We start from the raw sequence: 23306 nt of genomic DNA on the forward strand, positions 1-23306 counted from the left end.
TAAAACCTTGGGCACGGGCTCCTATCATTTCTTTGTAAGAGTAATGACGAGATCCTCTTTTAAAAAGCATCCTTTAACATCACAAATGGTAGTGTGATGGTGCTATGTTTCCAAGATGTGCCAAAACACCGTGTTCACTGCCTCCTTAATAGTGAAGCAGTATACACTTGCCTGACAGAGAGTCAATTGTTTAAGGTTATTGAAATTGATTTCATACCTTAAAAAAAAAAAAAATAGCCCCAGACCTTACGAAAAGAAGATATAAGTCCAGTGTACTGCACAAATAATTTGAAATACATCTTTAATTTTAAAAAATCAATACACGATCTACAAAATACTTTGTTACATGGTTATTAAGGCTCAATCTTGTTTTATATTTGTATTGATATGACAAAATCATATTTTGAGTAAGATATAATAATACTTAGTCATTATTAAGGAAGGCCTTCTAACTGAATTTACTAGGGAAAGGGCTATATCATAAACACGGATCCAGAATGAAGGGAACTAAAAATCCTCGAACTGCCAAATATATAAATCGGATCAAAAATGCCAGCTTTTATTTATGCCGGAAAGGTTTTTTTCTTTTCAGACTTTTTATTGGATCAACTATTTCTATTCCCATTAAAAGGAAATGTCCTTAAATTCAGATCTGTACAACTGATCAGGTAACCATCAAGCCATGAATTCATTTATACAGTTAATATGATCCTTTGGCTGGTAAGGCAATCAGACCAGACCAATTAGAGCAGAACAATTCATCCCAAACTGGTCAACTCCTTGGACGTCTGCCATTGTGTCAATTAAACACCTGACCCCCAAAGGGTCGAACTCATAAAGCGTTGATCTAAATTACCTAAGTTGAAATGCTAGAAAGGAATAGTTCCTCCTCTACTCATTTCTTCCCCCCTTCTCGACCTTAAAAGTGGGTGTTTTTTGTTTTGAAGATCATCACTTACTTCCTGGCAAAGGAGATTCTACCTACTTTTAAGTCTAAACGGACCCAACCTGGTTTTTCACTTGGAGCATCACCATCACATTTGACCTTCCGCCATTTCTGAGGTCCGAAGAATTGTATTAAAGAGCCTCTCCAACCTACACAAAATGTTAATTTAATGCTAAGTAATGAATATTTAAGGATCCTAATAGATGTGCAAATCAACAATTATGCTGCAGTGCCCCGCTGTTCCTGCCATCAACCTTTGCACTGCCGCAGAAACTCAACTCAGGCTTCAGGCAGCCTTTTGTTATATTTCCAGCACCGAAGCTTGAAATGCTCCTGAAGGCTGGAAGGCTGGTGAATAAATGACCCCAGCAGTGAGGTACCTGCACATACCGGCACCTGTGAAGCCTGAGGAGACATTAATTGAACCCTATGCTGAAATGACTTTGAGGTGTAAATATTCATTAAGTTCATCTGAATCAGACTCTGAGTTCTTAATGGGCAGGATGCCATAAAACAGATTTGAAAGGGACAGTGGTAATTAACCCAGCTAACGTCCCTGGGATCCTGCAGCAGCTTCAGGTTTGACCTGCCTCCATAGGTGTTCTGAGAGGACTGAAGTCAGTCCAGAACAGGCCACACCAAAGAGGCAGGATGGTGAAGTTTGCGGTGTTTTTGTTTTTGTTTTTAAATGACACACACATAGATTTACTCTCCTATACATCAACAGTGAATCTCAAGCAAATGATATTATGAGCAATACATCAAGTGAAGTTAAAAAGAGCAATACCAATTCATTTTAAGTCAACTTTTGCATTCTTTGCCTTTACAGTAAAATAATGAAAAGCATTAAATCTGCTGATGGATACAGACCATCATAAGTGTTGCTTTTAATCTGCATTTTGAGCAGATTAAACTGAATGTGATGTAACATTAAATGAAATGTATGAGATCGACTTTGCAGGCCAACAAATAATGTTGTTTGGAAAAACACGATTATATCAGTTTTGACTTAAATCTAGTAAACAGAGAAAAATATCTCCTAATCATATTTAAGGATCAACATAAATTGAGGGTGTACTAACACCACAAGTTTTTTCCACATCTTTTTCTGACAAAAAATACCTAGTATATAGATTTCATAAATTTAAAACTCTGACCTTTCACTGTAAATGCTGAAAGGAAATTATAAACAGAATTATAACTACTAACACCACTGGCTTTTCATTAAAAAACAAACATTTACCTGACTTTGAAGAAGAGAAATGTCACTTCTTAGAAATCTAGGTAAAATAATCTAGTGTCTTTCACTTTGCTCATCTTATAAAGAAAAAGACTCCAAGCAGAATTAGCATAAATAGCATGATCGTGGAAGTGGCATAAAATAATAATATGATTTAGACTTCCACTCCAGAGAGGCCTGTGTTAATTACAAACAATACTTTATCAGAATACATTCTTAGAGTCTGCACTTTTGGAAAATATTCATGAACTTTAAAAATTCATTTTTAACCTATAAATATTTTAACTAGTGTCCAATACTGGGATGCCATTTTGAAAGGAATCACTCCAAGCAAATGGCAGTATGTCTTAGTGACTTGTACTAAAACATGTATATCAACAGAACTAGCGTCATTGCAACACACACCAGAATAGAAATACATTTTGAAAATAATAATACAGGTGGGGAAAAACAGGCAAAAAATATAGCTGATGATTACTCACCAATGCAGTAATAGGACAGGAAGATAAACAATTCAGAATCAGATATAGGTCCTTATCTCCATTCTAGCCTGTGGTTTCAACATTGTTCTACAACTAGTCACATTTCGGAGCAGAGCAAGAGGAAAAATTAAGTGTCTTGGTTTCTGTCTCCTTTGCCTTCTCCTCCACTGCAGATGCTAATTTAACAATAAAGATGGGGACTGGAGGATACTACATATGGCACCCAAGTAATCTATGCTGCAAAACAATGAGCCACGGAGTAATCAAAAATCAAAAATGCTTTAACCAAGGGGCTGTCAGGTCACACACTGAATGAGAATGCCTTTGAGTTTCACTAGGAAAGAAAAACATCATGAAAATTATAGACCCATTTTAGACCAAACTCCTAGGATACAAACCTATCAAAAGCATAAAATATAGATAGTTCAGTTTCAGTTCTAAACTTCTCGGAACATAGTTATTGGACCTGTCATTTCCACCGTACAGTAGTAGAACTTTGTGTGGCTTCTGTGAACTGCAGATTTGAAAAGCAGGTCATCAGCACCAACTCTTGCTACTCCTACTGAGTTACACAGTCTCCAGCTTTATCTGGGTCTTCTCCATCGATTTTAATCCACTTCTTTTCTATTTCAACCTGTTAGGCAAAAGCAGAATAAGGGCAGCATCAACAAATGCAACACAGTGCTCACCCCTGTTCAGTCCTGGTTTTATACATGAGACAAGGACTAAGGCCACCTCATCCTTTGGACTCAAATGCAGCTCCTCCAGCCTCTCAAATGAATGTTCTCCTTTTGGACAACAGAGCCCCCAAATCCTTCCCTCTCGGGACAGATACTGAAGAGGACTGAAACTTTCTTCTAAGTCAAACCCAGGTCTTATAAAATGTATAGAGAATACATATATTGATGAGACATATACAAATCTGGCTAGCCATGTGATCAATTATATCCCCAAGTACCATATACCCAGCTTTGACCCACTTGAGATTTAGAGCACACCCAAAATTATCTACTTAAACTAGTTCACAATAGTAAACCAGCTAGGCCAAACCATCTGCCTGTCCCTTGCCTTTTTCATCTTACCTCAAGCATAACCTCCTTACAGAAGCCATCCTGGACCACTCTGGAATCAGAAGCCTTCTCTCCATCACTCTCTACCCTGACCCTGTTTTATTCTCTTCTTAGGATCTGTCACTACTTAAAATTATGTTGTTTATTTGTTTACCAATTATTTTTCTGCCACTAGAAGGCAGGCTTTATGGGGACAGGGAGCGTCTCTTATTCACCCTTGGGTCCCCAGCATCTGCAGCAGCCCCTGGCACTTGAAAATGGCTCAATAAATACTCACTAAAGGGAAGATAACATTTTGGAACTGACCACCACCAAGCGCAGATCAATGAATAAATGCTATTTAAGCTGAAAAGACTGTGATATACAATTTTGAGCGGTCCTCTACCACAATGTGAAACTGGCACAGCCCCCGAACAGGAAATAGGTATAAATGGAGTCTCCATGTGCACTTGACATATATTTCAGTCACACTTAAACGCCTGGTGTTAGAGGTCAGGTTCCCCAGATAAAGCAGATGCTGAGATGGAGACTGCTGTGCAAAAGTTTATGGGGGGCTGCTGTTGGGGTCAACACCTGACAGGCAGGGAAGGGAAGGGAAGGAAGCAGAATAGGAAGAGAGAAGCTGGGCTGCAATGCAGTCACAGCAGGGGCTTGAGCCGATGCCCAGGGAGGGCTGAAGCTAGGAGCACCTTCGGAGCTACTCCAATTTGAGGTAAGAGGGTCTTTAGAGCCCAGATCTATCAGTCATTGGACAGATGCTGCCCCAGGCAGGGGGAATGACCTGGAACATGGCATCTGCATCCAGGCCAACTCCCAGCTGCTGAGGAAATAGGTCTTTCAGTACTGAAGGGGCTGCACAGAACAGCACCCACTCATTAATTTCACCAATGGAGAAAACCACAGGCCCTGAACATGCAGATTCTAAATAGATAATCCAAAATAAAGAAAAATCCAGACTTATGTTACTACATTATAGAACCACTAGTTGGTGTTAATGTCTAATCTAGTCACACTGTTTCAAGATACTATGCGAAATAGGTGGCAGAGGTTATCTCTCTATCTACTAACTTTGAACATGAGAAGGAAAGGCAAGTCTAGGAACACATGCAAGTGTATGTTGCTCTTTAATTTATCTGGTGCAAGAATGCAGAAGAGCTGATGGTGAACATTTAAAACTTGTGATAGAATAACTCAGCACCTCCCAAAGGGTTCTCCAAGGAATACCCTTCCAGAAGATACTGATAAGTGTTTTACATGCACATGCCCATAGAGACAAGATTCTTCCATAATCGATGAGCTAGGAGGAACTGAGTTAAGTTTAACAAGTTTCTTTACTGCAGGACTTCTCAAAGCCTTCATTCAACATTAATATATGGCATTCCCCAACTTCTTTTTTTCTTGGATCATTATATCAGACGTATGTTCCACAAACACATTTTGGGAAAAGCTATTCTAACAAAATCTTTATTATAAATATGCTTCTGAAATGTGAATTTATTTGCGATATTCTGTTTTTCATTCAGAACTGAATTAAGTACAATGGCACTGTGTGCTCAGATTCCTGACATGCTCTAGAACTGAGGGGAAGAACTAGGCTCACTGGTGACCATCGAGTTTCCATGGCTGGGCTCTTTTCCAGGTCAAATACATGCATATACATACACGTTTACTTAGGAGGGCAAAGCAAACATCTAAAGCCAAACTGGGTCTCAGCTTCAGAAGCCCCAAATGTACCTGGATGTTGTAGCAAGCTCGCTGATGAACATGTTTCTGTGGCTGGACATCACTCTCCACCCCCAGAGACCTGACCTCTGTCCTTGAGGCACAGGTGTCAAGAATCCCAAACTGAACGGTAGCAAATGGATACCAATCAGAGGGAATTTCTTGGTCTGATCCAAGTTCTAGTTTGTATGACAAACAATGGGGATGATCAGGACCTTGAAGAAAAACATCAAATGGTCAGTCAATGTATTTCAGTGGCCAAAGAACATTTCTCTCGAGCAAAAGAGGCACACATCCCTCTCTTTAACAAGCAATTCCATGAGCACTATGGCTGTGTGAATTCCATTTAAACAACATACCATCAGAAGTCATGATTTTGCACTAACTAGGGAAAAAGTTACCAACATTTTTTAAGTACTAGTTCTCAAGTAAGTACAGCTTTTTCATTATATAATTGCATATGTTCACTCCCAAAATGTTTTCAATTTTTCTTTAAAAAAAAGTTTAATATGTTATTTAATTATTCAGATAAAACAATGACCAACAATACAGTGATAAAAAATTCAGAATTATATCAAATTCATATTTGAGTGCTTTCTATTGGGTGATTCTATTTCAGAATTATAGAAGTAGGCTGTTTTTTAAAGTAAAAGATGAGTAAAATTTATATTAAGCATCATTATTTGACTACAATATGCATAGAATCTGAAAAAAAATTCTTCTAAGTAGACTGAATAAGATCTTACAATAAATCTTAATTTATTCATTTTCTCACCATTTTATTTATTTATATATATAATGCAAAGGTAAATTTCAGCCTAAATTAAGTCACATTATAAAGAATTCTGATTTTTTAAAGGTTAAAATTAATGAATTTTCTGACCCTTTAGAAAAATTCTAGGCCAAGAATTCTTTTTTTTAGTGGAACAGATTATTTTTTAGTACATTAATTCTCACCCACCCTCCTTAAAAGCTTTGGCTGGAACAGATGTCCAGTGCAGAGAAGGGCATATTGACTTTGAATGTTTCAACCTAATATTTGTTTTCACTTAATTCAAATTGCTGTGTACTGAGCATTTATGATAAGCCAGGCTCTGTGCCAGACCTAAGGATAACAGATACACACAAAAATTTTAAGAGGGGTCATGCACATTTATGCATGTGTGTGTGTTTATGTACGGGTTACAATGGAGCAACGTGTAATCATATAAACATTCCATGATTCTGCTGCCTTGTCCACAGTATCTGCATATCCCATGAAGCTATCTTTACTTACAAAAATTTATGAGATGATAATAATTTCAAAAGCCAGATTAAGTTATTGTACCACTGACATAACTCAAGAAAGAACATTTCCATCAGAATATAGCTTTAGGCACAAAAACAAGAGTTTAAAGGATTTCACTTGTTCTTAAAAGATAAATTGCCTTTCATTCCTTACAACCTGTTTCTTGTAGAGAGACTAATAGAATTCTAAGGCTGTAAAAGGCCTTGAGAAGTCATCCATCAATTAACCAACAGATGCTCATTAGCCGTCCCCACCAGGGATAGACAGGGTAAGACAACAGCAGCCTCACAGGCGCCCTGCGCTACCCAAACCACTGCAGGCAAGTGACAACTTTATTCACACACACACATCAACAGGGGAGATTCCACAATCCATTACCCTTTCTAGCCTTCTGTCTGCGGGACACAGTAAGTTTATTTAAGCTTAATTCAGGCCCTCTTTAGTCACTTACGGCTTACTGGTTAAGCACGTAAACACTGGACTCAAACTGCCCTGGGTCAGATCTCAGCTCTGCTCCTTGAAAGGTGTGTGAACCTAGGCAAGTTAGTTGATCTCTCTGAGCCTCAGTTTCCCTATCTGAAAATGGGGGTGATGATGATGATAATAACAGTACGAAGCCTATGGGACTGTTGTGAGGATAAAACGAACCAGTTGGCACACATGGAGATTTGGAGATGTAGTATAATGTAGCAGTATAGATAGAAGTGCAAAGTGCTCTTCGATTATAAGTCCAATGTTATTATTTAATTAGTATAACTGTGCTAGTGAAAGGACTGTGAATTCTACACTTTTAGAGCTGAAAATGATATTGGAGATGATCTAACTTGATATTCACATTTTAAAGAAAAACTCTTGTGGAACTTTTGCAATTAATAATTACCCAAATTGAAGAACTAGTAATCCAAAAATGTTAGATACAAAACCTTCTACCCACTTTTCCAAAACGAACAAACAAACAAACAAAGTAAAAGATAAAGAACATTTTTCCTTTCAAGGTTTCTGGCATATTTTCCCTGGCTTTTAAAATTCTAAATATTCTACTGTTCAATAATTCAGACTCTCTTTCAACTTCGATATCCATGAACAGAGGTATCATGTTTGTCCTTAGCACAAGTCTGGCACATTTGGGGCTCAAATGATCCTTGTGGAATTTACAAGTGAATCAAAGATGGAGGAAAATCACGTTATTTATCTCAGTACTGACCATCAGGGGGCACTCTCACGCCTTGGTAATTATTCTCTCATCACTTTCTTAGGATTAGGAATGCAAATCACAGGAACTATTTAGGTCTGGTAGATACTCAACCCTCCTAAAACAAAATCTTTCACATCTGAAACTGAATTGTTGAGAGCTGGAGGAAATGAATGGTAGGAGAATGACACAAGTGGAGGAGGAGAGAATAATCAATGTGCTGATGAGAGAGCAAAGAGAAAAATAAAAGCAAATTATATCTAAAAATTGGTAAAATTGAGAAAGTAGAGATAGACACATTTGTTAACTAACCCTCCACCATTCTCACTTCCCTTCCTAATTCTATGCTACTCTATGTACCGCTATGGCTAACTTGTCCTCATTCTCTTCTCCCTTTTCCTTCCTCCTTTCCCTCCCCATTTCCCTCCCTTTCTTCTCCACCACCTCCTCCTCTCTTTCTCATCCCAAAACTTACGCTCAAGAAAGGGTCTATGCAGCCACTCACACCTTAGTCTGAATTAACAATCTTAGCTACCTGCCCCAGGAGCCAGCATCCCTTTACATCTCCCCTGAAAATACACATAAGTGATTTCACCAATAGGAAAGATCAGACCTGATCTCACAAATCCCCAGAAGAGGCATAAAATTTTTTAACACTTTATATATGTACTAATTAAAATAGACATTTTTAGTTTCCATTTTTTCGTTTTCTGTAATAGTGCAGGTTTTTCAGAAACTAGCTTGAAAGGTAATGTTTTAAAGACTTTCTTTTAAAATCCTCTGTTCTCTAAACACCCAAGTGATTTTAAAATCACAGAGGCACATAGAGAGCATTCTAAGCCCCTGCTCCTCTGCACGCGGTCCTCCGATAGGCCAGCTGCATGGGCATCACTAGAGCAGGTGTGCGAAACACAAGAAGGGGAGCCCCACCTACAGAGTCTACATTTTGCCGAGGTGATCCCTATGCAGACGAAAGTTTGAGAAGCATTGCCTTAAAGACAAAGACTTCCTCTCTGCTGCAACCTCAGTCTTTCTATGCTTCCTCCAAGATAGCACATTGCTAGGCACCCTCTTGCTCTTTGCATTTCCCCACCCCCACCCAAATCATGGAGAAGCCTCGGTGACAGGGTCATGTGATCCCAGAAGTGTCCAGCTCCAGCCTGGCTCAGAGCTGCCCCCTGTGCCCATCCCCCGCCCCAACTCCACCAGACACAGCCTCACCGCCTTTTCCCCAGGCCTCCTCTTGGTGCACAGATCTGATCTGAGCCAAGCAGCTTTGATCCCAAAGGATTTGTTCAGTGAATTCTCACCGTGTAATTGGCCGGAATGCTTGTAAAACATCCTTCCATGTGCTATGACAGTCTTCCACAAGAATTCCCCAAGGCCAAGACCAAGTCCAGTCAGCCTCTCTGGGAATGCCCATCCTTGTAATTGTTCTCAGCGAGCTCAACTGCTGGTAAATACGAACGGGAGGGCAATAATAGGGCTCTAGAAGACACAGGGAGACACAGGGCAGGGAGCAGTGATGCTGAGGCCATGACAGGTCTCCCAGGACAGGTACCAGGCAAGAGGTTCTCAACCCTGGCTGCAAGGAGAGCCTTTAACAAGCACCAATACCTGGGCCTCACACCCCTGGAGTCTGGTTGGTAGGGATGGGGCCTAAATATGGGTGTTTATTTATTTATTTTTTGGCTGTACCCGCAACATCTGGAAGTTCCCAGGCCAGGGGTCGAATCTGAGCTACAGCTGTGACCCACACCACAGCTGTAGCAATGCTGGGTCCTTAACCCACTGCACCACGGCAGAAACACCTAAATACGGAACTCATGATTCCAAGGACTCTAACATGCAACCACGGCTGGGAAACATTTTAAAAGGGATGAAGGGAGGATCACAGGCTATCACAACTAATGGTACCATCACCCACTGAGATATCAAGGCCAGAGGCCTTGACCTCCTCCCAGTCCCTCCCCTTCCCCCCAGATCACCTGTCACTGTCTAGCACTTCCGAATTTGCTCACCCATCCCTCACCTCTGTCTCAGTGTCCCCTAACCGCCCCCCACCCCACTCCTGGCCTCGCTCAGCCCCTCTCCTCCTACCAGCCTCCCTGTACCTATAATCTATTCCTGAATCTCTCCTCCACAATATACGCCTGACAGTCTAAAACAAGGATCTTATGGATTCACGTCGTGGCTCGGTGGTTAACGAACCCAACTAGGAACCATGGGGTTGCGGGTTCGATCCCTGGCCTTGCTCAGTGGGTTAAGGATCGGGCGTTGCCATGAGCTGTGGTGTAGGTTGCAGGTGCAGCTTGGATCCGCATTGCTGTGTCTCTAGCGTAGGCCAGTGGTTTCAGCTCCGATTCGACCCCTAGCCTGGGAACCTCCATATGCCACAGGAGCAGCCCAAGAAATGGCAAAAAAAAAAAAATACATACATACATACACACATATATACATAAAAAATAAAACAAGGATCTTACAGCAGTCATGTCTGAAAACACTCTGCAGATCCTGCTGACAACCTCCACACCCCACAGCACAGCTCTCTTCAAACACTGGCTTCCTCTCCAATTATCCCCTAGGGACCCAAAACTCAGGTAACATCCCCCATCCACATGGCTGTGCTTTTGCAGTTTCTATCCTTTATGGATAGAAAGCCAAAGCATCCCCTCCCCAGCCGAGCCTTCCCTACTCCCCCTGGCAGATGACCACCCCTTTCTCTGGGATCCCTATTAGATCTGTCTACAGAGGCCTGGAATAGAACAGAGCACATTTCCACGGCGCACCGGGGTCCCCCTTGCCCACTACAAGGATGTCTCCCGACAGTAAGGATCCTTTTGTATCTATCTCCAAGCACCCAGCATAGAGCCTGTACCTAGAGGAAACTCAGTGGGTGTTTGGGGCACAGATGTGTGAATAAGCGAGCCCTCTAATGGAACTGATTGAATCAATTAGCTGTACCATTAATGCTGAGAGAATGCAGTGTTAGGCACAGGACCGTTTCCACAAGAAATTTTACATGTTGGGCCCCTTCTAAAATTAGAAAAGAATGGTTTTTATGGGTTCTCCGTTTGAAAAAGGAGCATGGTTGCCCTGGAGGGTCCAGCTGGAGTGGCTGCTCTGAACAGAGCAGCTGGGGTAGGCTTGTTGCCAACCCGTCCCCCTGCCCCTCTGACCCCACCTGGACAAGCCAGCAGGCTGAGTCCTCTGTGCCCCTCTCAGGTGCATAATTGTTGCTGCAAATCTATGCAAAAGCTACACTTGACCTTTTGTTCCAGGCACAGTGACCATCTCTGAGTCCAAAGCAGAACAAGAGTCAGGTTATCGCCCAGACCTCAGACATCTATGGACAGAGGAGGTTACAGTCAGCCTTCCAGCCTGCCTTTCTCTCTTTCCTTTTGCATGTAGCAAAATAAAAGGCAATAATATTCTGACTTTTACAAGTAACTCTGAGAAGAGAGCCTTTTTGGAGCCTCATACCCAAAGCCTCAGAATTTTTCTCCCTGGGAGGAAGATAATCTGAGAATGGTCTTAATTTGCTCCTCCAGCAAGTGCTATCAAAAGGCAGGACTCATTACCTCCATGGATTATATCACGAACGATATTCCCATCCCACTGGGGGTGACCAGGAGGTACTGATAGAGGCCACACCGGTGAGCATTCTAGCCCATCACCGCCTCTCCCACCCCTGAGCCTCCGCATCCCTTGCTATTCTGCAGAACTAGAACGTAACTACCGTGAGTCAGAACTCCATGGAGAATTTGGCAAGAATGGAGAAGAGCAGGGGAGCACAGGGGCCTGGGGCTCCTCAGCCTCCCACTGTGTGTCTCTCCTGCCGGACCCTGTCTGTAGCCCAAGTTCCACTCTCAGTTGGTAGATGTTAAGCGAGCCAACTGCAGGGCACAGACAAGGTGGGCCTGCACCCTCTGGGGCACAGTCCCTGCTGCCCCTCATGTCCACTGGAGTCCGGGGCTTGCTCTCTCTGCTCCAAAACATTGTGAGGTCTGCACAGCAGCGTCCCACAACCCCCGCTGCACACTAGGTTCACCTGGGCAGTTCTCAAAACATCTGGGTGCCTGGGCCCCTCCCCCAGAGAGCCTGATTTTACTGGCTTAAGCCTGAATATCAAGATCATTTGAAAGCTCCCAGGCTATTCTAACCTACATCCAGTTTTGAGAAACCCTGAATAAAAAATGCTTCCTCTGAAATCCACAGCGTGGAGGGCCCTGCAATGAAATTAAATTACCCTGAAGGACTAGACCAGCTGTGGACGATTTGGAAGCATGGCTCAATTTTACTCCTTTTTAGCCCCAGTACCTGATGTGGCATTTGGTAAATAGAAAGTGCTCAATAAAGGTTTGATTCAATGATGAATGCAGCAACTCAGATGCCCCAAATCTGCCCCCAACTTACCTCCATAGCCCAGCGTTCTGCTAGAATTAACTGAACTAAAACAGGCAGCAGCCCTCATTTCAAACTGTGCTTTGTTACGTTATTGTTCTACCCACTACTAACTTACTATTCTAAGATAAACGTGGTGCTCTAGGACTGTCTTTTCAGAGTTCTGAACTTCCGGATTCACTGCCTTTTTTTTTTTTTTTTTTAAATTTAAAAAAAAAAATTAACTGAATTTTAATGAGAAGGTGGTGTCCTCCTAATTCTAAAACAACTTGTCAAGATGGTCAAATTGGTCAATTCAGCTAAAGACATTAACTTTGGTACCAATGAAAGGCAGTCTTATTTTAAGAGTCAGGGAGCAAAATCTAAGGAGGAAGTGGTAGTGGCTGAAAATACAAAAAAGGTTCAGGTATATTCACAGGATGATAGATCTTAAAAGGTTAATTAGGGAATCTAAGCTATGTGAATGATAATTTTAATATTTGAGGTTGATGGTTGAGGTCAGGAGGTCCAGCTAGAAATTTCCCCTCAGTACCACCATTCATAACAAAATCCTAGCTGTGGATGGTATTTCTTACAATGTTTTTTAAAATTCTTATGTAAAACTTATCTGGTAGAAATAGGCATCAGGGGACAAAATAAACCAGCTGTTTGACGAAATGGTCCATCTCCCACCCAGAATGTACATGTGACTTCAGCTGACTGAAGTTACCATCTGTCTCAGCCTGGTTTAAACCCGAGAAAGAGGCTGAAAACATGTAAGTGATTTCACATGAAAATTAGCTTGGAGTGTTGAATATTTACTTGAATTTTTATCGGGAAGCCGGTCTATCTTCCATACCACAGCCCGGTAGGCACTCTCATATTTTGCTGACCCCACAGTGACTTGTATGACAGGTTCAGATTCAGGTTCATGTAAACTCCCCAGACATGCCCGGCGGTTCATTTTGGCTTTCAGGGACTTCTGCCTCTGGAGGTTCATGGTCCAGAGGGCCTTGATCCACTGTGAAGGGACTGGAAAGTGTATCATGATGTTGTCACAGGACCTCAAGGAACTGGCATGGGATGGTCTCTGGACCAATGGGGCCATGTGAACAAAGGCCTGAAGCTCCACGTATGCCCCCTGGACAACCACGACAGACTTGAGTGAAAAGGGAAGATCTTCCTCATTATACAGAGTCTTGAAACGCATCAGCTCAAACCGGCAGGCATCCAGAGGCACAAACTTAATAATTCTGGATTGCTCAAATTCCTGTGCTTTTACACACTTATGAAAATGGTAGTCAAGAATATCAATCCTCTTCTTTTCTGGGTCTTTTTCAAAATAGTGTTCATTACGCTTCTGCAGCTCAATGTCGTTCAAGGTTAAAAAGCACTCTGTGTTCCCATTCACAAAGCAGAGGCAAAAGATTTGAGTTATCACAGCACTTTCAACCAGTTTTCCTTCTTCTTTAGTGATTTTACCCCAAAAGTTGTCCACAATTTCCAGGGAAATTTCTTGTTCTTCATAGTTCTTCTTTGGTTTTGAAATAGCTGGCAGCTTCATCAGCTCCTCCTCCACAGTGGTCAGAAAGTCAAGGAAGTCGTGGTACTCTGTGGACCCCAACTTCAGCATCTGTTCTATGTCTGGTTCATGAACTACTTCTGTCTTAGAATGGTATTTCCTTTTTTCTGTGTAAGACACATGTTCGATCTTTACAGTATGGATTTTTCCTGCCACACTGAAGTTCTCAAGTTTGGGATCAGAAAGTCTGCAGTATGGATCGAGCTGTAACTCTTTAAATGGTTTTTCTAATCCCTTCTCATAATACATCTGCAAAATTCCTCCAGGTAAGACTTTTAGAAAAATTGGCCCCCACTGGCGAGAAGACATCATGTTCTTCTTCTCAGGAATCCTCAGCATGAAAGACCATCCAGCTTTTGGCTGACTCCTGAAGAGCATGTGGGGGACAAAGGAAGAGGCAGCATCTTCAGCATACAGACACCGCATAGACAAATTTCCAAATGAGTCTTGGTTCTCAGCGGACTGGAGATGTTCGAGTTTCTCACAGATGTAGTTGAGTGAACCCTGATTTAAGCCTTTTTGATCAATGGGTATCTCTTTGTCTCTTGCTGGAAATGTCTTTCTGCTTCCTGAAGGATCAAAGGTAGGCTGGGAAGCACTGCCTTTTTCTTTCCAAAATGGACTTGAAAAGGCACAGTCCTCCCGAAAATACTGAAACTGGGGAGTATCACTCTGGAACCCTGGGCTTTCAGCCTGGCGAGGGCTTGTTTCATCTGAAAGGCCCACTTTGGGAGCTGCATGTATACACGAGTGGTCATTGGGTAAGGAAGCATGGGTTAAACAGGTTGGTTTAGAAGGCAATAAGGAAGAATCTGCTCCTGGGATAAGTGGACTGTTTGAAGATGATTCTGGAATAGGATAAAGCACATGAGTCCCTGCTTTGGGGATGCCAGGAATACCTGGGAAGTCTTTGGTAGGTGTAGAAAGAGGAGAGTTACTTGGAGGTCCTGGACTGAAGTAAAAGTCTATGATGGGAGAGGAAAGGGGGGTACTGCTGGTGGAGGAAGATCCACTGGGAAATTCCTTAGGACCAGAAAGGTTCAGTTTAAGTCCATTTGGCCTACAGATGCCTTGGTTCTCCAAAGGGAAATTCTTTGACTTTTGAGAGGACTGAAAAGTGGGGTCATCATCAAATGTGACCCAGTTCCCTGGGTTCGTGGAGCACATCTTTGGGATCAGATTGTGGTCTTGTCAATGAATCAGATAAGACGTCTCTGTCAGAGGAGAAAGAGAATATAAAATGAGGGGGAAAAATTCCAGTTATAAGAGGTCTTAATTCTGAGAAGTACTTGGATTTAAAAGCATCCAGATTTATAGATTAACTGAGTTTAAAGAAATGTTTTAATTTAAAACTGTAACACTTTTTTTTCAGGGTCACACCTGTGGCATATGGATGTTCCCAGGCTAAGAACTGAATCAGAGCCATAGCTGCCAGCCTACACCATAGCCACAACCAGAGCAATGCTAGAGCCAAGTTGGTCTATGACCAACACCACAGCTCGTGGCAACGCCAGATCCTTAATCCACTGATCGAGGCCAGGGATTGAACCCACATCCTCATGGATACGAGTTGGGTTTGTTTCTGCTGAGCCACAATGGGAACTCCAAAAACTGTAACAATTTTGATGGCTGAATGGATTTAAAAAAACAAGTTCTAACCACATGTTGTTTACAAGAGACCCATTTAAATTTAAAGACACACACAGGCAGAAAATGAAAGGATGTAAAAAGATATGCTGCACAAATAAAAACCAAAAGAGAGAAGGGGTGGCCATACAGGACAAAAGAGACTTTAAGTCAAAAACACCCAAGAGACAAAGAAGGTCATTATATAATGATAAAAGAGTCAGCTCACCAGGAAGATATGACAAAAGTATGTATAAACCCAACATCAGAGCACCCTAATATATAAAGCAAACTTTTAAAAGCTGAAAGGATAAAGAGACAGCAACACAATAATAGCAGGAGATTTCAATACCCCAATTTCAATAATGGATAGAACACCCAGATAGAAGATCAATAAGGAAATAGAGGACTTGAACACCTCTATAGACCAAATAGACCTATCAGACATGCACAAAACATTCTCATACAACAGCATCAAAATACACATTTTTTTCTCAAGCATACACAGAACATTCTATAGGACGGATCACATGTTAGGTCACAGAAAAGTCTAAACAAATTTTAAAAGATTGAAATCATGTGAATTATCTTTTCCAACCACAAAAGAATGAAGCTGGAAATCAAGAGCAGAAAAAAGAAACTGGAAAATTCACAAACATGTAGAAATTAAGCAATACACTCTTGGACAACTAACGGATCAAAGAAGAAACCAAAAAGGAAATTAGGAAATAATTTGAGACAAACAAAAGGGAAAACACAACATAACAAAACTTATGGTATGCAGCAAAAGCAGTACTAAGAGTTGCAGTGGTAAACATTTACATTAAAAAAGAAGAACGATCTCAAATAAACAACATAACTTTAAAGCTCAAGAAAATGAAAGAGAAAAACAAACGAAGCCCAAAATTAGCAGAATGAAAGAAAGAATAAAGACTAGAGAAAAAAAAAAAAGAAATAGAAAATAGACAAAAATCAAACTAAGAGTTGTTGAGAAGATCTACAAAGTTGACAAACCTTATCTAGACTGAGAAAAAAAAGAGAAAAATACTCAAAATCAGAAATGAAAAGGGACACATTACAATTAGATGTTGCAAAAATTTTTAAATGATTATAAGGGACTACTGTGAACAACTGTATGCCAACAGATTGGATAATGTAAATGAAATGGGTAAAATCCTAGAAACTTTCTACCAAGACGGAACCATAGAGAAATAGAAAATATGAACAGACCTATAATTAGTAAGGAGATTGAATCAAATGTCAAAACCTCTCAGAAAAGAAAACCTCAGGCCCAGATAACTTCATTTGAGAATTCTACCATTTAAAGAAGTATACCAATCCTTCTCAAATTCTTCCAAAAATGGAAGAGAAGGGAACACTTCCAAAACCACTTTATGAGGCCAGCATTACTCTGATACCAAAGCCAAAGATGCTACAAAAAAAAGAAACTACAAGCCAATAACCCTGATGAATATAAATGCAAAAATCTTCACCAAAAAAAAAAAAAAAAAATACTAGCAAACCAAATTCAACAGTAGGTTAAAAGGACCATACACCATTATCAAGTGGGATTTACCCCTGGGATACAAGGATAGTTCAACTTATGAAAATCAAGCAATATGATGTACTACATTAACAGAACAAAGAATGAATATCACATGATCATCTTATAGATGCAGAAAAAGTATCTGACAAAGCTCAGTATCTTTTCAAGAAAAGAATCACTCAACATAGGAGGAATTGAGGGAAACTCCCTCAACATGTTAAGGCCATATGTGAAAAGCCCACAACTAATATCATACTCATTGGTGAAAAACTAAAACCTTTCTCTCTAATATCAAGAACAAGACAAGAATGTCCACTCTTGCCGTTTCTATTCCAACATAGTACTAGAAGTCCTAAGTGGAGCAATTAGGCAAGAAAAAGAAATAAAAGGCATCCAAATCAGAAAGGAAAAAGTAACACTATGTCTGATAATAGATACCATGAACTCACATAGAAAACTCTAAAGATTCCACACAAAAGAACTGATAGAACTAATAAACAAATTCAGCAAAGTTGTAGGACACAAAATCAACACACAAAAATCAGCTGCATTTCTATACACAATTAACAACCCCAAAATAAAATTAAGAATCCCATTTGCAATAACATCAAAAAGAATAAAATACTTTAAAGATAAAGTTAACAAAAGAGGAAAAAGACTTGTACACTGAAAACTACAAAGCATTATTACTGAAAGAAGCTAAAGAAACCCAAATAAATGGAAAGACATCCCACATTCATGGGCTGGAAGACTTAATACTGTTAAGATGTCCGTCCTACCCAAAGTGATCTACAGATTCAATGCAAAACCACAATGATATTTTTTGCCAGAAGAAGAAAAAAAATCATAAAATTTGTATGGAGTCTCAAAGGACTCCAAATAACCAAACAGTCTTGAGAAAGAAGAACAAAGCTGAAGGTCTCACACTTTTCTGACTTCAAAACATAGTACAAAGCTTTGATAATCAAAACAGCATGTTACTGGCATAAAGATCAACATATATACCAATATAACAGAATATAGAACCCAGAAATAAACCTACACATATATGGTCAAATGATCCTCAGCAAAGGTACCAAGATTACACAATGGGAAAATAACTGTCCCATCAACAAATTGTTTAGGGAAAATTGGATGGATATCCACAGCAAAAGAATGATATTGGACCCTTATCTTATACCATACACAAAATCAACTAAAGATGAATTAAAAATTAAACATAAGACCTGAAACTATAAAACTCCTAGAAGAAAACATAGGGGAAAACTTCATGATGGTCTTGGCAATGATTTATTCACTATGACAGCAAAAGCACAGACAACAAAAGCAAAAACAGACAAGTGAGACTACATCAAACTAAAAAGCTTATATATAGCAAAAGAAACAATCAACTGAGTGAAAAGGCAACATATGCAATGGGAGAAAATATGTGCAAATCATATATTTGATAAGAGGTTTAACATCCAAAATATATAAGACAGCTCGATAGCAAAAAAAAAAATAGTAACCCTATTTTAAAATGGGCAACAGACTGGAAGAGACACTTCTTCAAACAAGACATACAAATGGACAACAGGTATATAAAAGGTACCAACATCACCTCAGAGAAGCAAATCAAAGCCACAATGAGAGGTTCCCACTGTGGCACAATGGGAATGGCGGCATCTCTGGAGTGCTGGGACACAGGTTCAATCTCTGGCCCAGAACAATGAATTAAGGATCTGGCATTGCCACAGCTGCGGTTTAGGTCAGAACTGCAGCTCGGATCTGATCCCAGGCCCTGATTCTGGACCTGAAAACTCCAAATGCCACTGGGAAGCAAAAAGAAAAAAAAAAAAACAAAAACTGAAAAAACCAAAGCAAAATCACAAGGAGATATCACCTTACACTTGTTAGGATGGCCATTACCAAAACAAAGGAAAGCAACAACAAACAAACAAACAAACAAGAACCCACACACAAAACACAAAAAAATAACAAGCGTTGGCAAGGATGTGGAGAAAATGGAACCCTTGTGTACTTTTGGTGGGAATGTAAAATGCAAAACAGTATAGAGTTTCCTCAAAATTTTTTAAATATTAACTACCATATGAGAGCTCCTACTGTGGCTCAGCGCATTAAGAACCCAATGTTGTCTCTGCAAGGACATGGGTTCAATCCCTGGCTTGCTCACCGGGTCAAGGATCCAGAAAGCTGAAGCATCGGTTCTAGGTGTGGCTCAGATTTGGGGTTGCTGTGGCTGTGGCATAAGCCCCAGCTGCAGCTCTGATTCAACCCCTGGCCAGGGAACTTCCATATAGCACAGGTGCAGCTGTTTAGAAAGAGAGAGAGGAAGGAAGGAAGAAAGAAAAGAAAGAAAAAATTTTAAATTAAAAAAAAAAAAAACTATCATATGATCCAGAAGTCTTACTTCAAAAGAATTGAAAACAGGATCTCAAAGAGCTATGTGCATTCCCATGTTCACTGCAGCATTATTCACAATAGCCAAAGAGTGAAAACAACCAAAATGTTCATTGTTTGATGAATGGATAAAGAAAATATAGTATATACATGCAATGGAATATTACCCAGCCTTAAAAAGGAAGGAAATTCTGATGCATGCTACAACGTGGATGAGCCTTAAGGTCATTGTGTTAAGTGAAATGAGCCAGTCACAAAAAGACAAATATTGAATTATTCCACTTATGTGAGGTATCTAAATTAGTCAAATTCATAGAAGGAGAAAACAAAATGGTGGCTACCAGGGGTTCCAGGCGAAGGAAACGGGGTGTTTCTGTTCAGTGGGTACAGAATTTAGTCATGCAAGATGAAAAAGTTCTAGAGTTCTGCTGTTCAACAATGTGCATGTATTTAACTATACACTTAAATTTTTGTTAAAAGGATTTAAGAACTGTTAAAATTTTGGGTTTTTTTACCACAATTTTAAAAAATTGCAACATTTTTGGAGTTCCTGTCGTGGCTCAGTGATTAATGAACCCAACTAGTATCCACAGGGATGCAGGTTCGATCCCTGGCCTCACTCAGGGGGTTAATGATCAGCATTCCGTGAGCTGTGGTGTAGGTCCCAGATGTGGCTTGGATCCAGCACTGCTGTGGCTGTGGCATGGGCTGGCAGCGGTGGCTCCAATTTGACCCCTAGCCTGGGAACATCCATATGCCATGGGTGCAGCCCTAAAAAGAACAACAACAACAACAACAAAAATTGAAGCATTTTTTAATCAATTCAAAATGTATTTATTTGAACGATTACCATGTAGTTAGACCTTGCTAGTGCTGGAGGAGAAGATGAAAACCCAATTTAGGAGTTCCCGTCATGGTTTAGCAGTTAGTGAACCCGACTAGCATCCATGAGGACATGGGTTGGATCCTGGCCTCACTCAGTGGATTAAGGATTCGGCGTTACTGTGAGCTGTGATGAGGGTCGCAGACAAGGCTCAGATTTGGCATTGCTGTGGCTGTGGTGTAGGCCGGTGGCTTCAGCTCAGATTTGATCCCTAGCCCGGGAACTTCCATATGCCACAGGTGTGGCCCTAAAAACAAGACAAAAAGACCAAAAAAAAAAAAATTATAATGAACTTATAACACATTGACAGCTCCCAAATATGAGAGGTTTATAGTTTGGAAGCATTTTCAAATTCATAATCTCATTTATCAGAACAACCCTGTGAAGTATACATCATTATTTCCATTTCATAGCTGACATTACTTGGGTTTAGAGTCATTACCTAAAGTCACTGGTAAGAGGCAGAGCTAGGATTTTTTTTTTAACAACAGTTTTATTGACATATAATTAGCATACTTTAAATGACTACTCACTGATGTTTTTAGTTCAGTGATATTCATAGAGTTATGCAACCATCACTACTATCTAGTTCCAGAAGGTTCTTATCAATCTAAAAATAAACTTTGCCCAGAAGTCACTCCCCACTCTCCCCCTCCCCCAGGGCCTGGCAATCTACTTTCTTTTCCTATGAAATTTGTCAGGTCTGGACATTTCATTTAAGTAGAATTTACAACATATGGCCTTTTGTTTTGTGTCTGGCTTATTTTACTTAAAGTTTTCAAAGTTCATCCATGTTGTAGCATGTATCCGAATTTCACTCCTTTTTGTGGCTGAATAATACTTCATTGTAAAGATAACCCATTTTGTTTATCCATTCATCAGTAAAGGGACATTTGGTTTGCTTCTATTTTTTAGGTATTAGGAAAAATACTGCTATGAACATTTGTGTAGATTTTCTGTGTGATCATTTCTCTTAGGTATATACCCGGCTTTGAAAGAACCAGAATTTGAACCCAGGTCACTTCATCCCAATCTAGTACAGCACTGAAATTATCCTAATGACATCAGAGGTGATGAGCACTGACTGGGGCTGGGTTAACCGAAGGCTGGTCACTGCTCTGCCACTCACAGGCTGCGTGCTAAGCCCCTCTGGACACTCAGTGATTAGCATAGAATAATCTCTGAGATCCTTTCCAACAAATAATTCTATGATGGTTGACATCCAACAGAATTTTTTTTTCAAAAGCAAAAATTCTATTACCACTGGGCTTTTTGACCAAACTTCCAAACTAACAGAGAGTAAAATTCCATGAGATCTACTGACTTGAAAACTCAAAATCTGCTGGAATAAAGCCCATGAGAAAGGTATATTTTTCTCCCCACAGCCCACTTTCTCACCTCCCCTTGTGGATAGTGAAGGCTCAACCAATATAATCATTCAAGCTTGGAAAAGAGCCAAGACAAAAAGAGAGAGGCCCCAGGGCTCCACTGGGGACAGGGCATGCTCAGTGTTGTCATTTGCTAAATCTGCACATTCCTGAGGGCACAAAAACACAGTGAAGTGGCAGCCCAGGCCAGCTGGCTCTCTCTGGAGGGCATTTCACCGTCGCTGCCCTTGGGCTGGAGTTGCCATCAAACACTTTCCCTTCAAAGCCGGAAGGAGAGTTTGAATAGGATGCAGCCAGGAGGCTCAGAGGCAGGAAATCAGCAGCACTATTTCTTGATCTATCGCATCCCACCCTCTTCAGAAGGAATCCAGCCAAAATAATTCTTCGTATAGGGTGAAAGATTGTGTAAATATCTACTTTAGTTGAGATTATTAAAAAGAAAGAGAAGGGAATTCCCGTCATGGTGCAGTGTAAATGAATCCGACTAGGAACCATGAGGTTGCGGGTTCAATCCCTGGCCTTGCTCAGTGGGTTAAGGATCTGGCATTGCCATGTGCTGTGGTGTAGGTTGCAGACACAGCTTGGATCTGGCATTGCCGTGAGCTGTGGTATAGGACGACAGCTGTAGCTCCAATTAGACCCCTAGCCTGGGAACCTCCATATGCCACAGGTGTGGCCCTAAAAAAAGACAAAAAGAAAGAAAGAAAGAGAAGACTAAGAAAAGAAACAATTCAGCTTCAGACCAAATCCTATTCTGATCTATTCCAAACATTCCGTCTCATCCATTTCCCACTGGGAGTTTCAAAATTTGGAATGACGATACTGGCTTCCTCAGTTTTTGCTTATATGGCAAAAAAAAGTGATTTCTATAAGCCAGATAAAGAAATCAATTCCATTACTTTTTAAGTTACCTTTGAGCTTTAAAAAGCACACCTTGAAAAAAAATCTCCTACCTTGAAGACAAAATCTATGCAAAGTGCACTCTTCGTCCTATGCGGGACTCTTCCATAGGGAGGTACTTGGCAAATGCAATGTGAGTTTAATTCAACCAAACAGAATTGTGCCCAATAGGAGCCTAAACCTTTGTGCCTGTCGAAAAGGTACAGGACTTAGATGCTGCTCTGGAGGGAAGAGCCAAGACTCCAGTTCCCTGTGGTCAAGGACAGGTTTGCTTCACACTGAGCTCCTCTTTCTCCTCTTCTGTTTTCCTCTTATGCTCTTCCCTCCCCGCCCCCTCTTTATTTTTTCTTTTTAGGGCCGCACCCAAGGCGTATGGAGGTTCCCAGGCTAGGGGTGGAATCAGAGCTATAGCCACTGGCCTATGCCACAGCCACAGCAATGCAGGATCTGAGCCGCATCTTCGGCCTACACCACAGCTTACAGCAACATCAGATCCTTAACGCACTGAGCGAGGCCAGGGATCAAACCTGAAGCCTCATGGTTCCTAGTCAGATTCGGTTTCCACTGCACCGCAACAGGAACTCCTGCTCTTCCTTATTAATCCTTTTACAGGTATTTCCATTCCCTCTTACTTCTTTTGCCCCTTCCCTCACTATAT

At 40.7% G+C, this 23306-nt stretch overlaps 1 protein-coding gene across 7 annotated transcripts in view; it reads right to left on the reverse strand.

Moving 5' to 3' along the window:
* Positions 1 to 284: 284 nt before the first annotated feature.
* The window catches only part of STON1 (stonin 1), a 50375-nt gene continuing 27353 nt past the window's right edge, over positions 285 to 23306 (reverse strand). For 3 of the 7 annotated variants that reach the window (XR_014841980.1, XR_014841981.1, XR_014841982.1), the window contains 4 exons: positions 13146 to 15119; positions 9251 to 9428; positions 5473 to 5675; positions 285 to 3302 (listed from right to left, as the gene is read on the reverse strand). Coding sequence is in view for 3 of the 7 variants with exons in the window: in XM_085019346.1 (XP_084875472.1) it covers positions 3228 to 3302; positions 5473 to 5675; positions 13146 to 15072 (2205 nt within the window). In the remaining 4 variants the exon portion in view is untranslated. Of the gene's footprint in view, positions 3303 to 5472; positions 5676 to 7952; positions 8161 to 9250; positions 9429 to 13145; positions 15120 to 23306 lie in introns of all 7 variants that reach the window. The other 4 variants (XM_085019346.1, XM_021088288.2, XM_085019347.1 and 1 more) reach the window with 2 other exon arrangements.

The sequence above is a fragment of the Sus scrofa genome, chromosome 3, assembly GCF_054392235.1.
Source record: "Sus scrofa isolate SSC_HxYL_T2T_F1_AM1 chromosome 3, Sscrofa_HxYL_maternal_Yorkshire_Landrace_v2.0, whole genome shotgun sequence".
NCBI lineage: Eukaryota > Metazoa > Chordata > Mammalia > Artiodactyla > Suidae > Sus > Sus scrofa.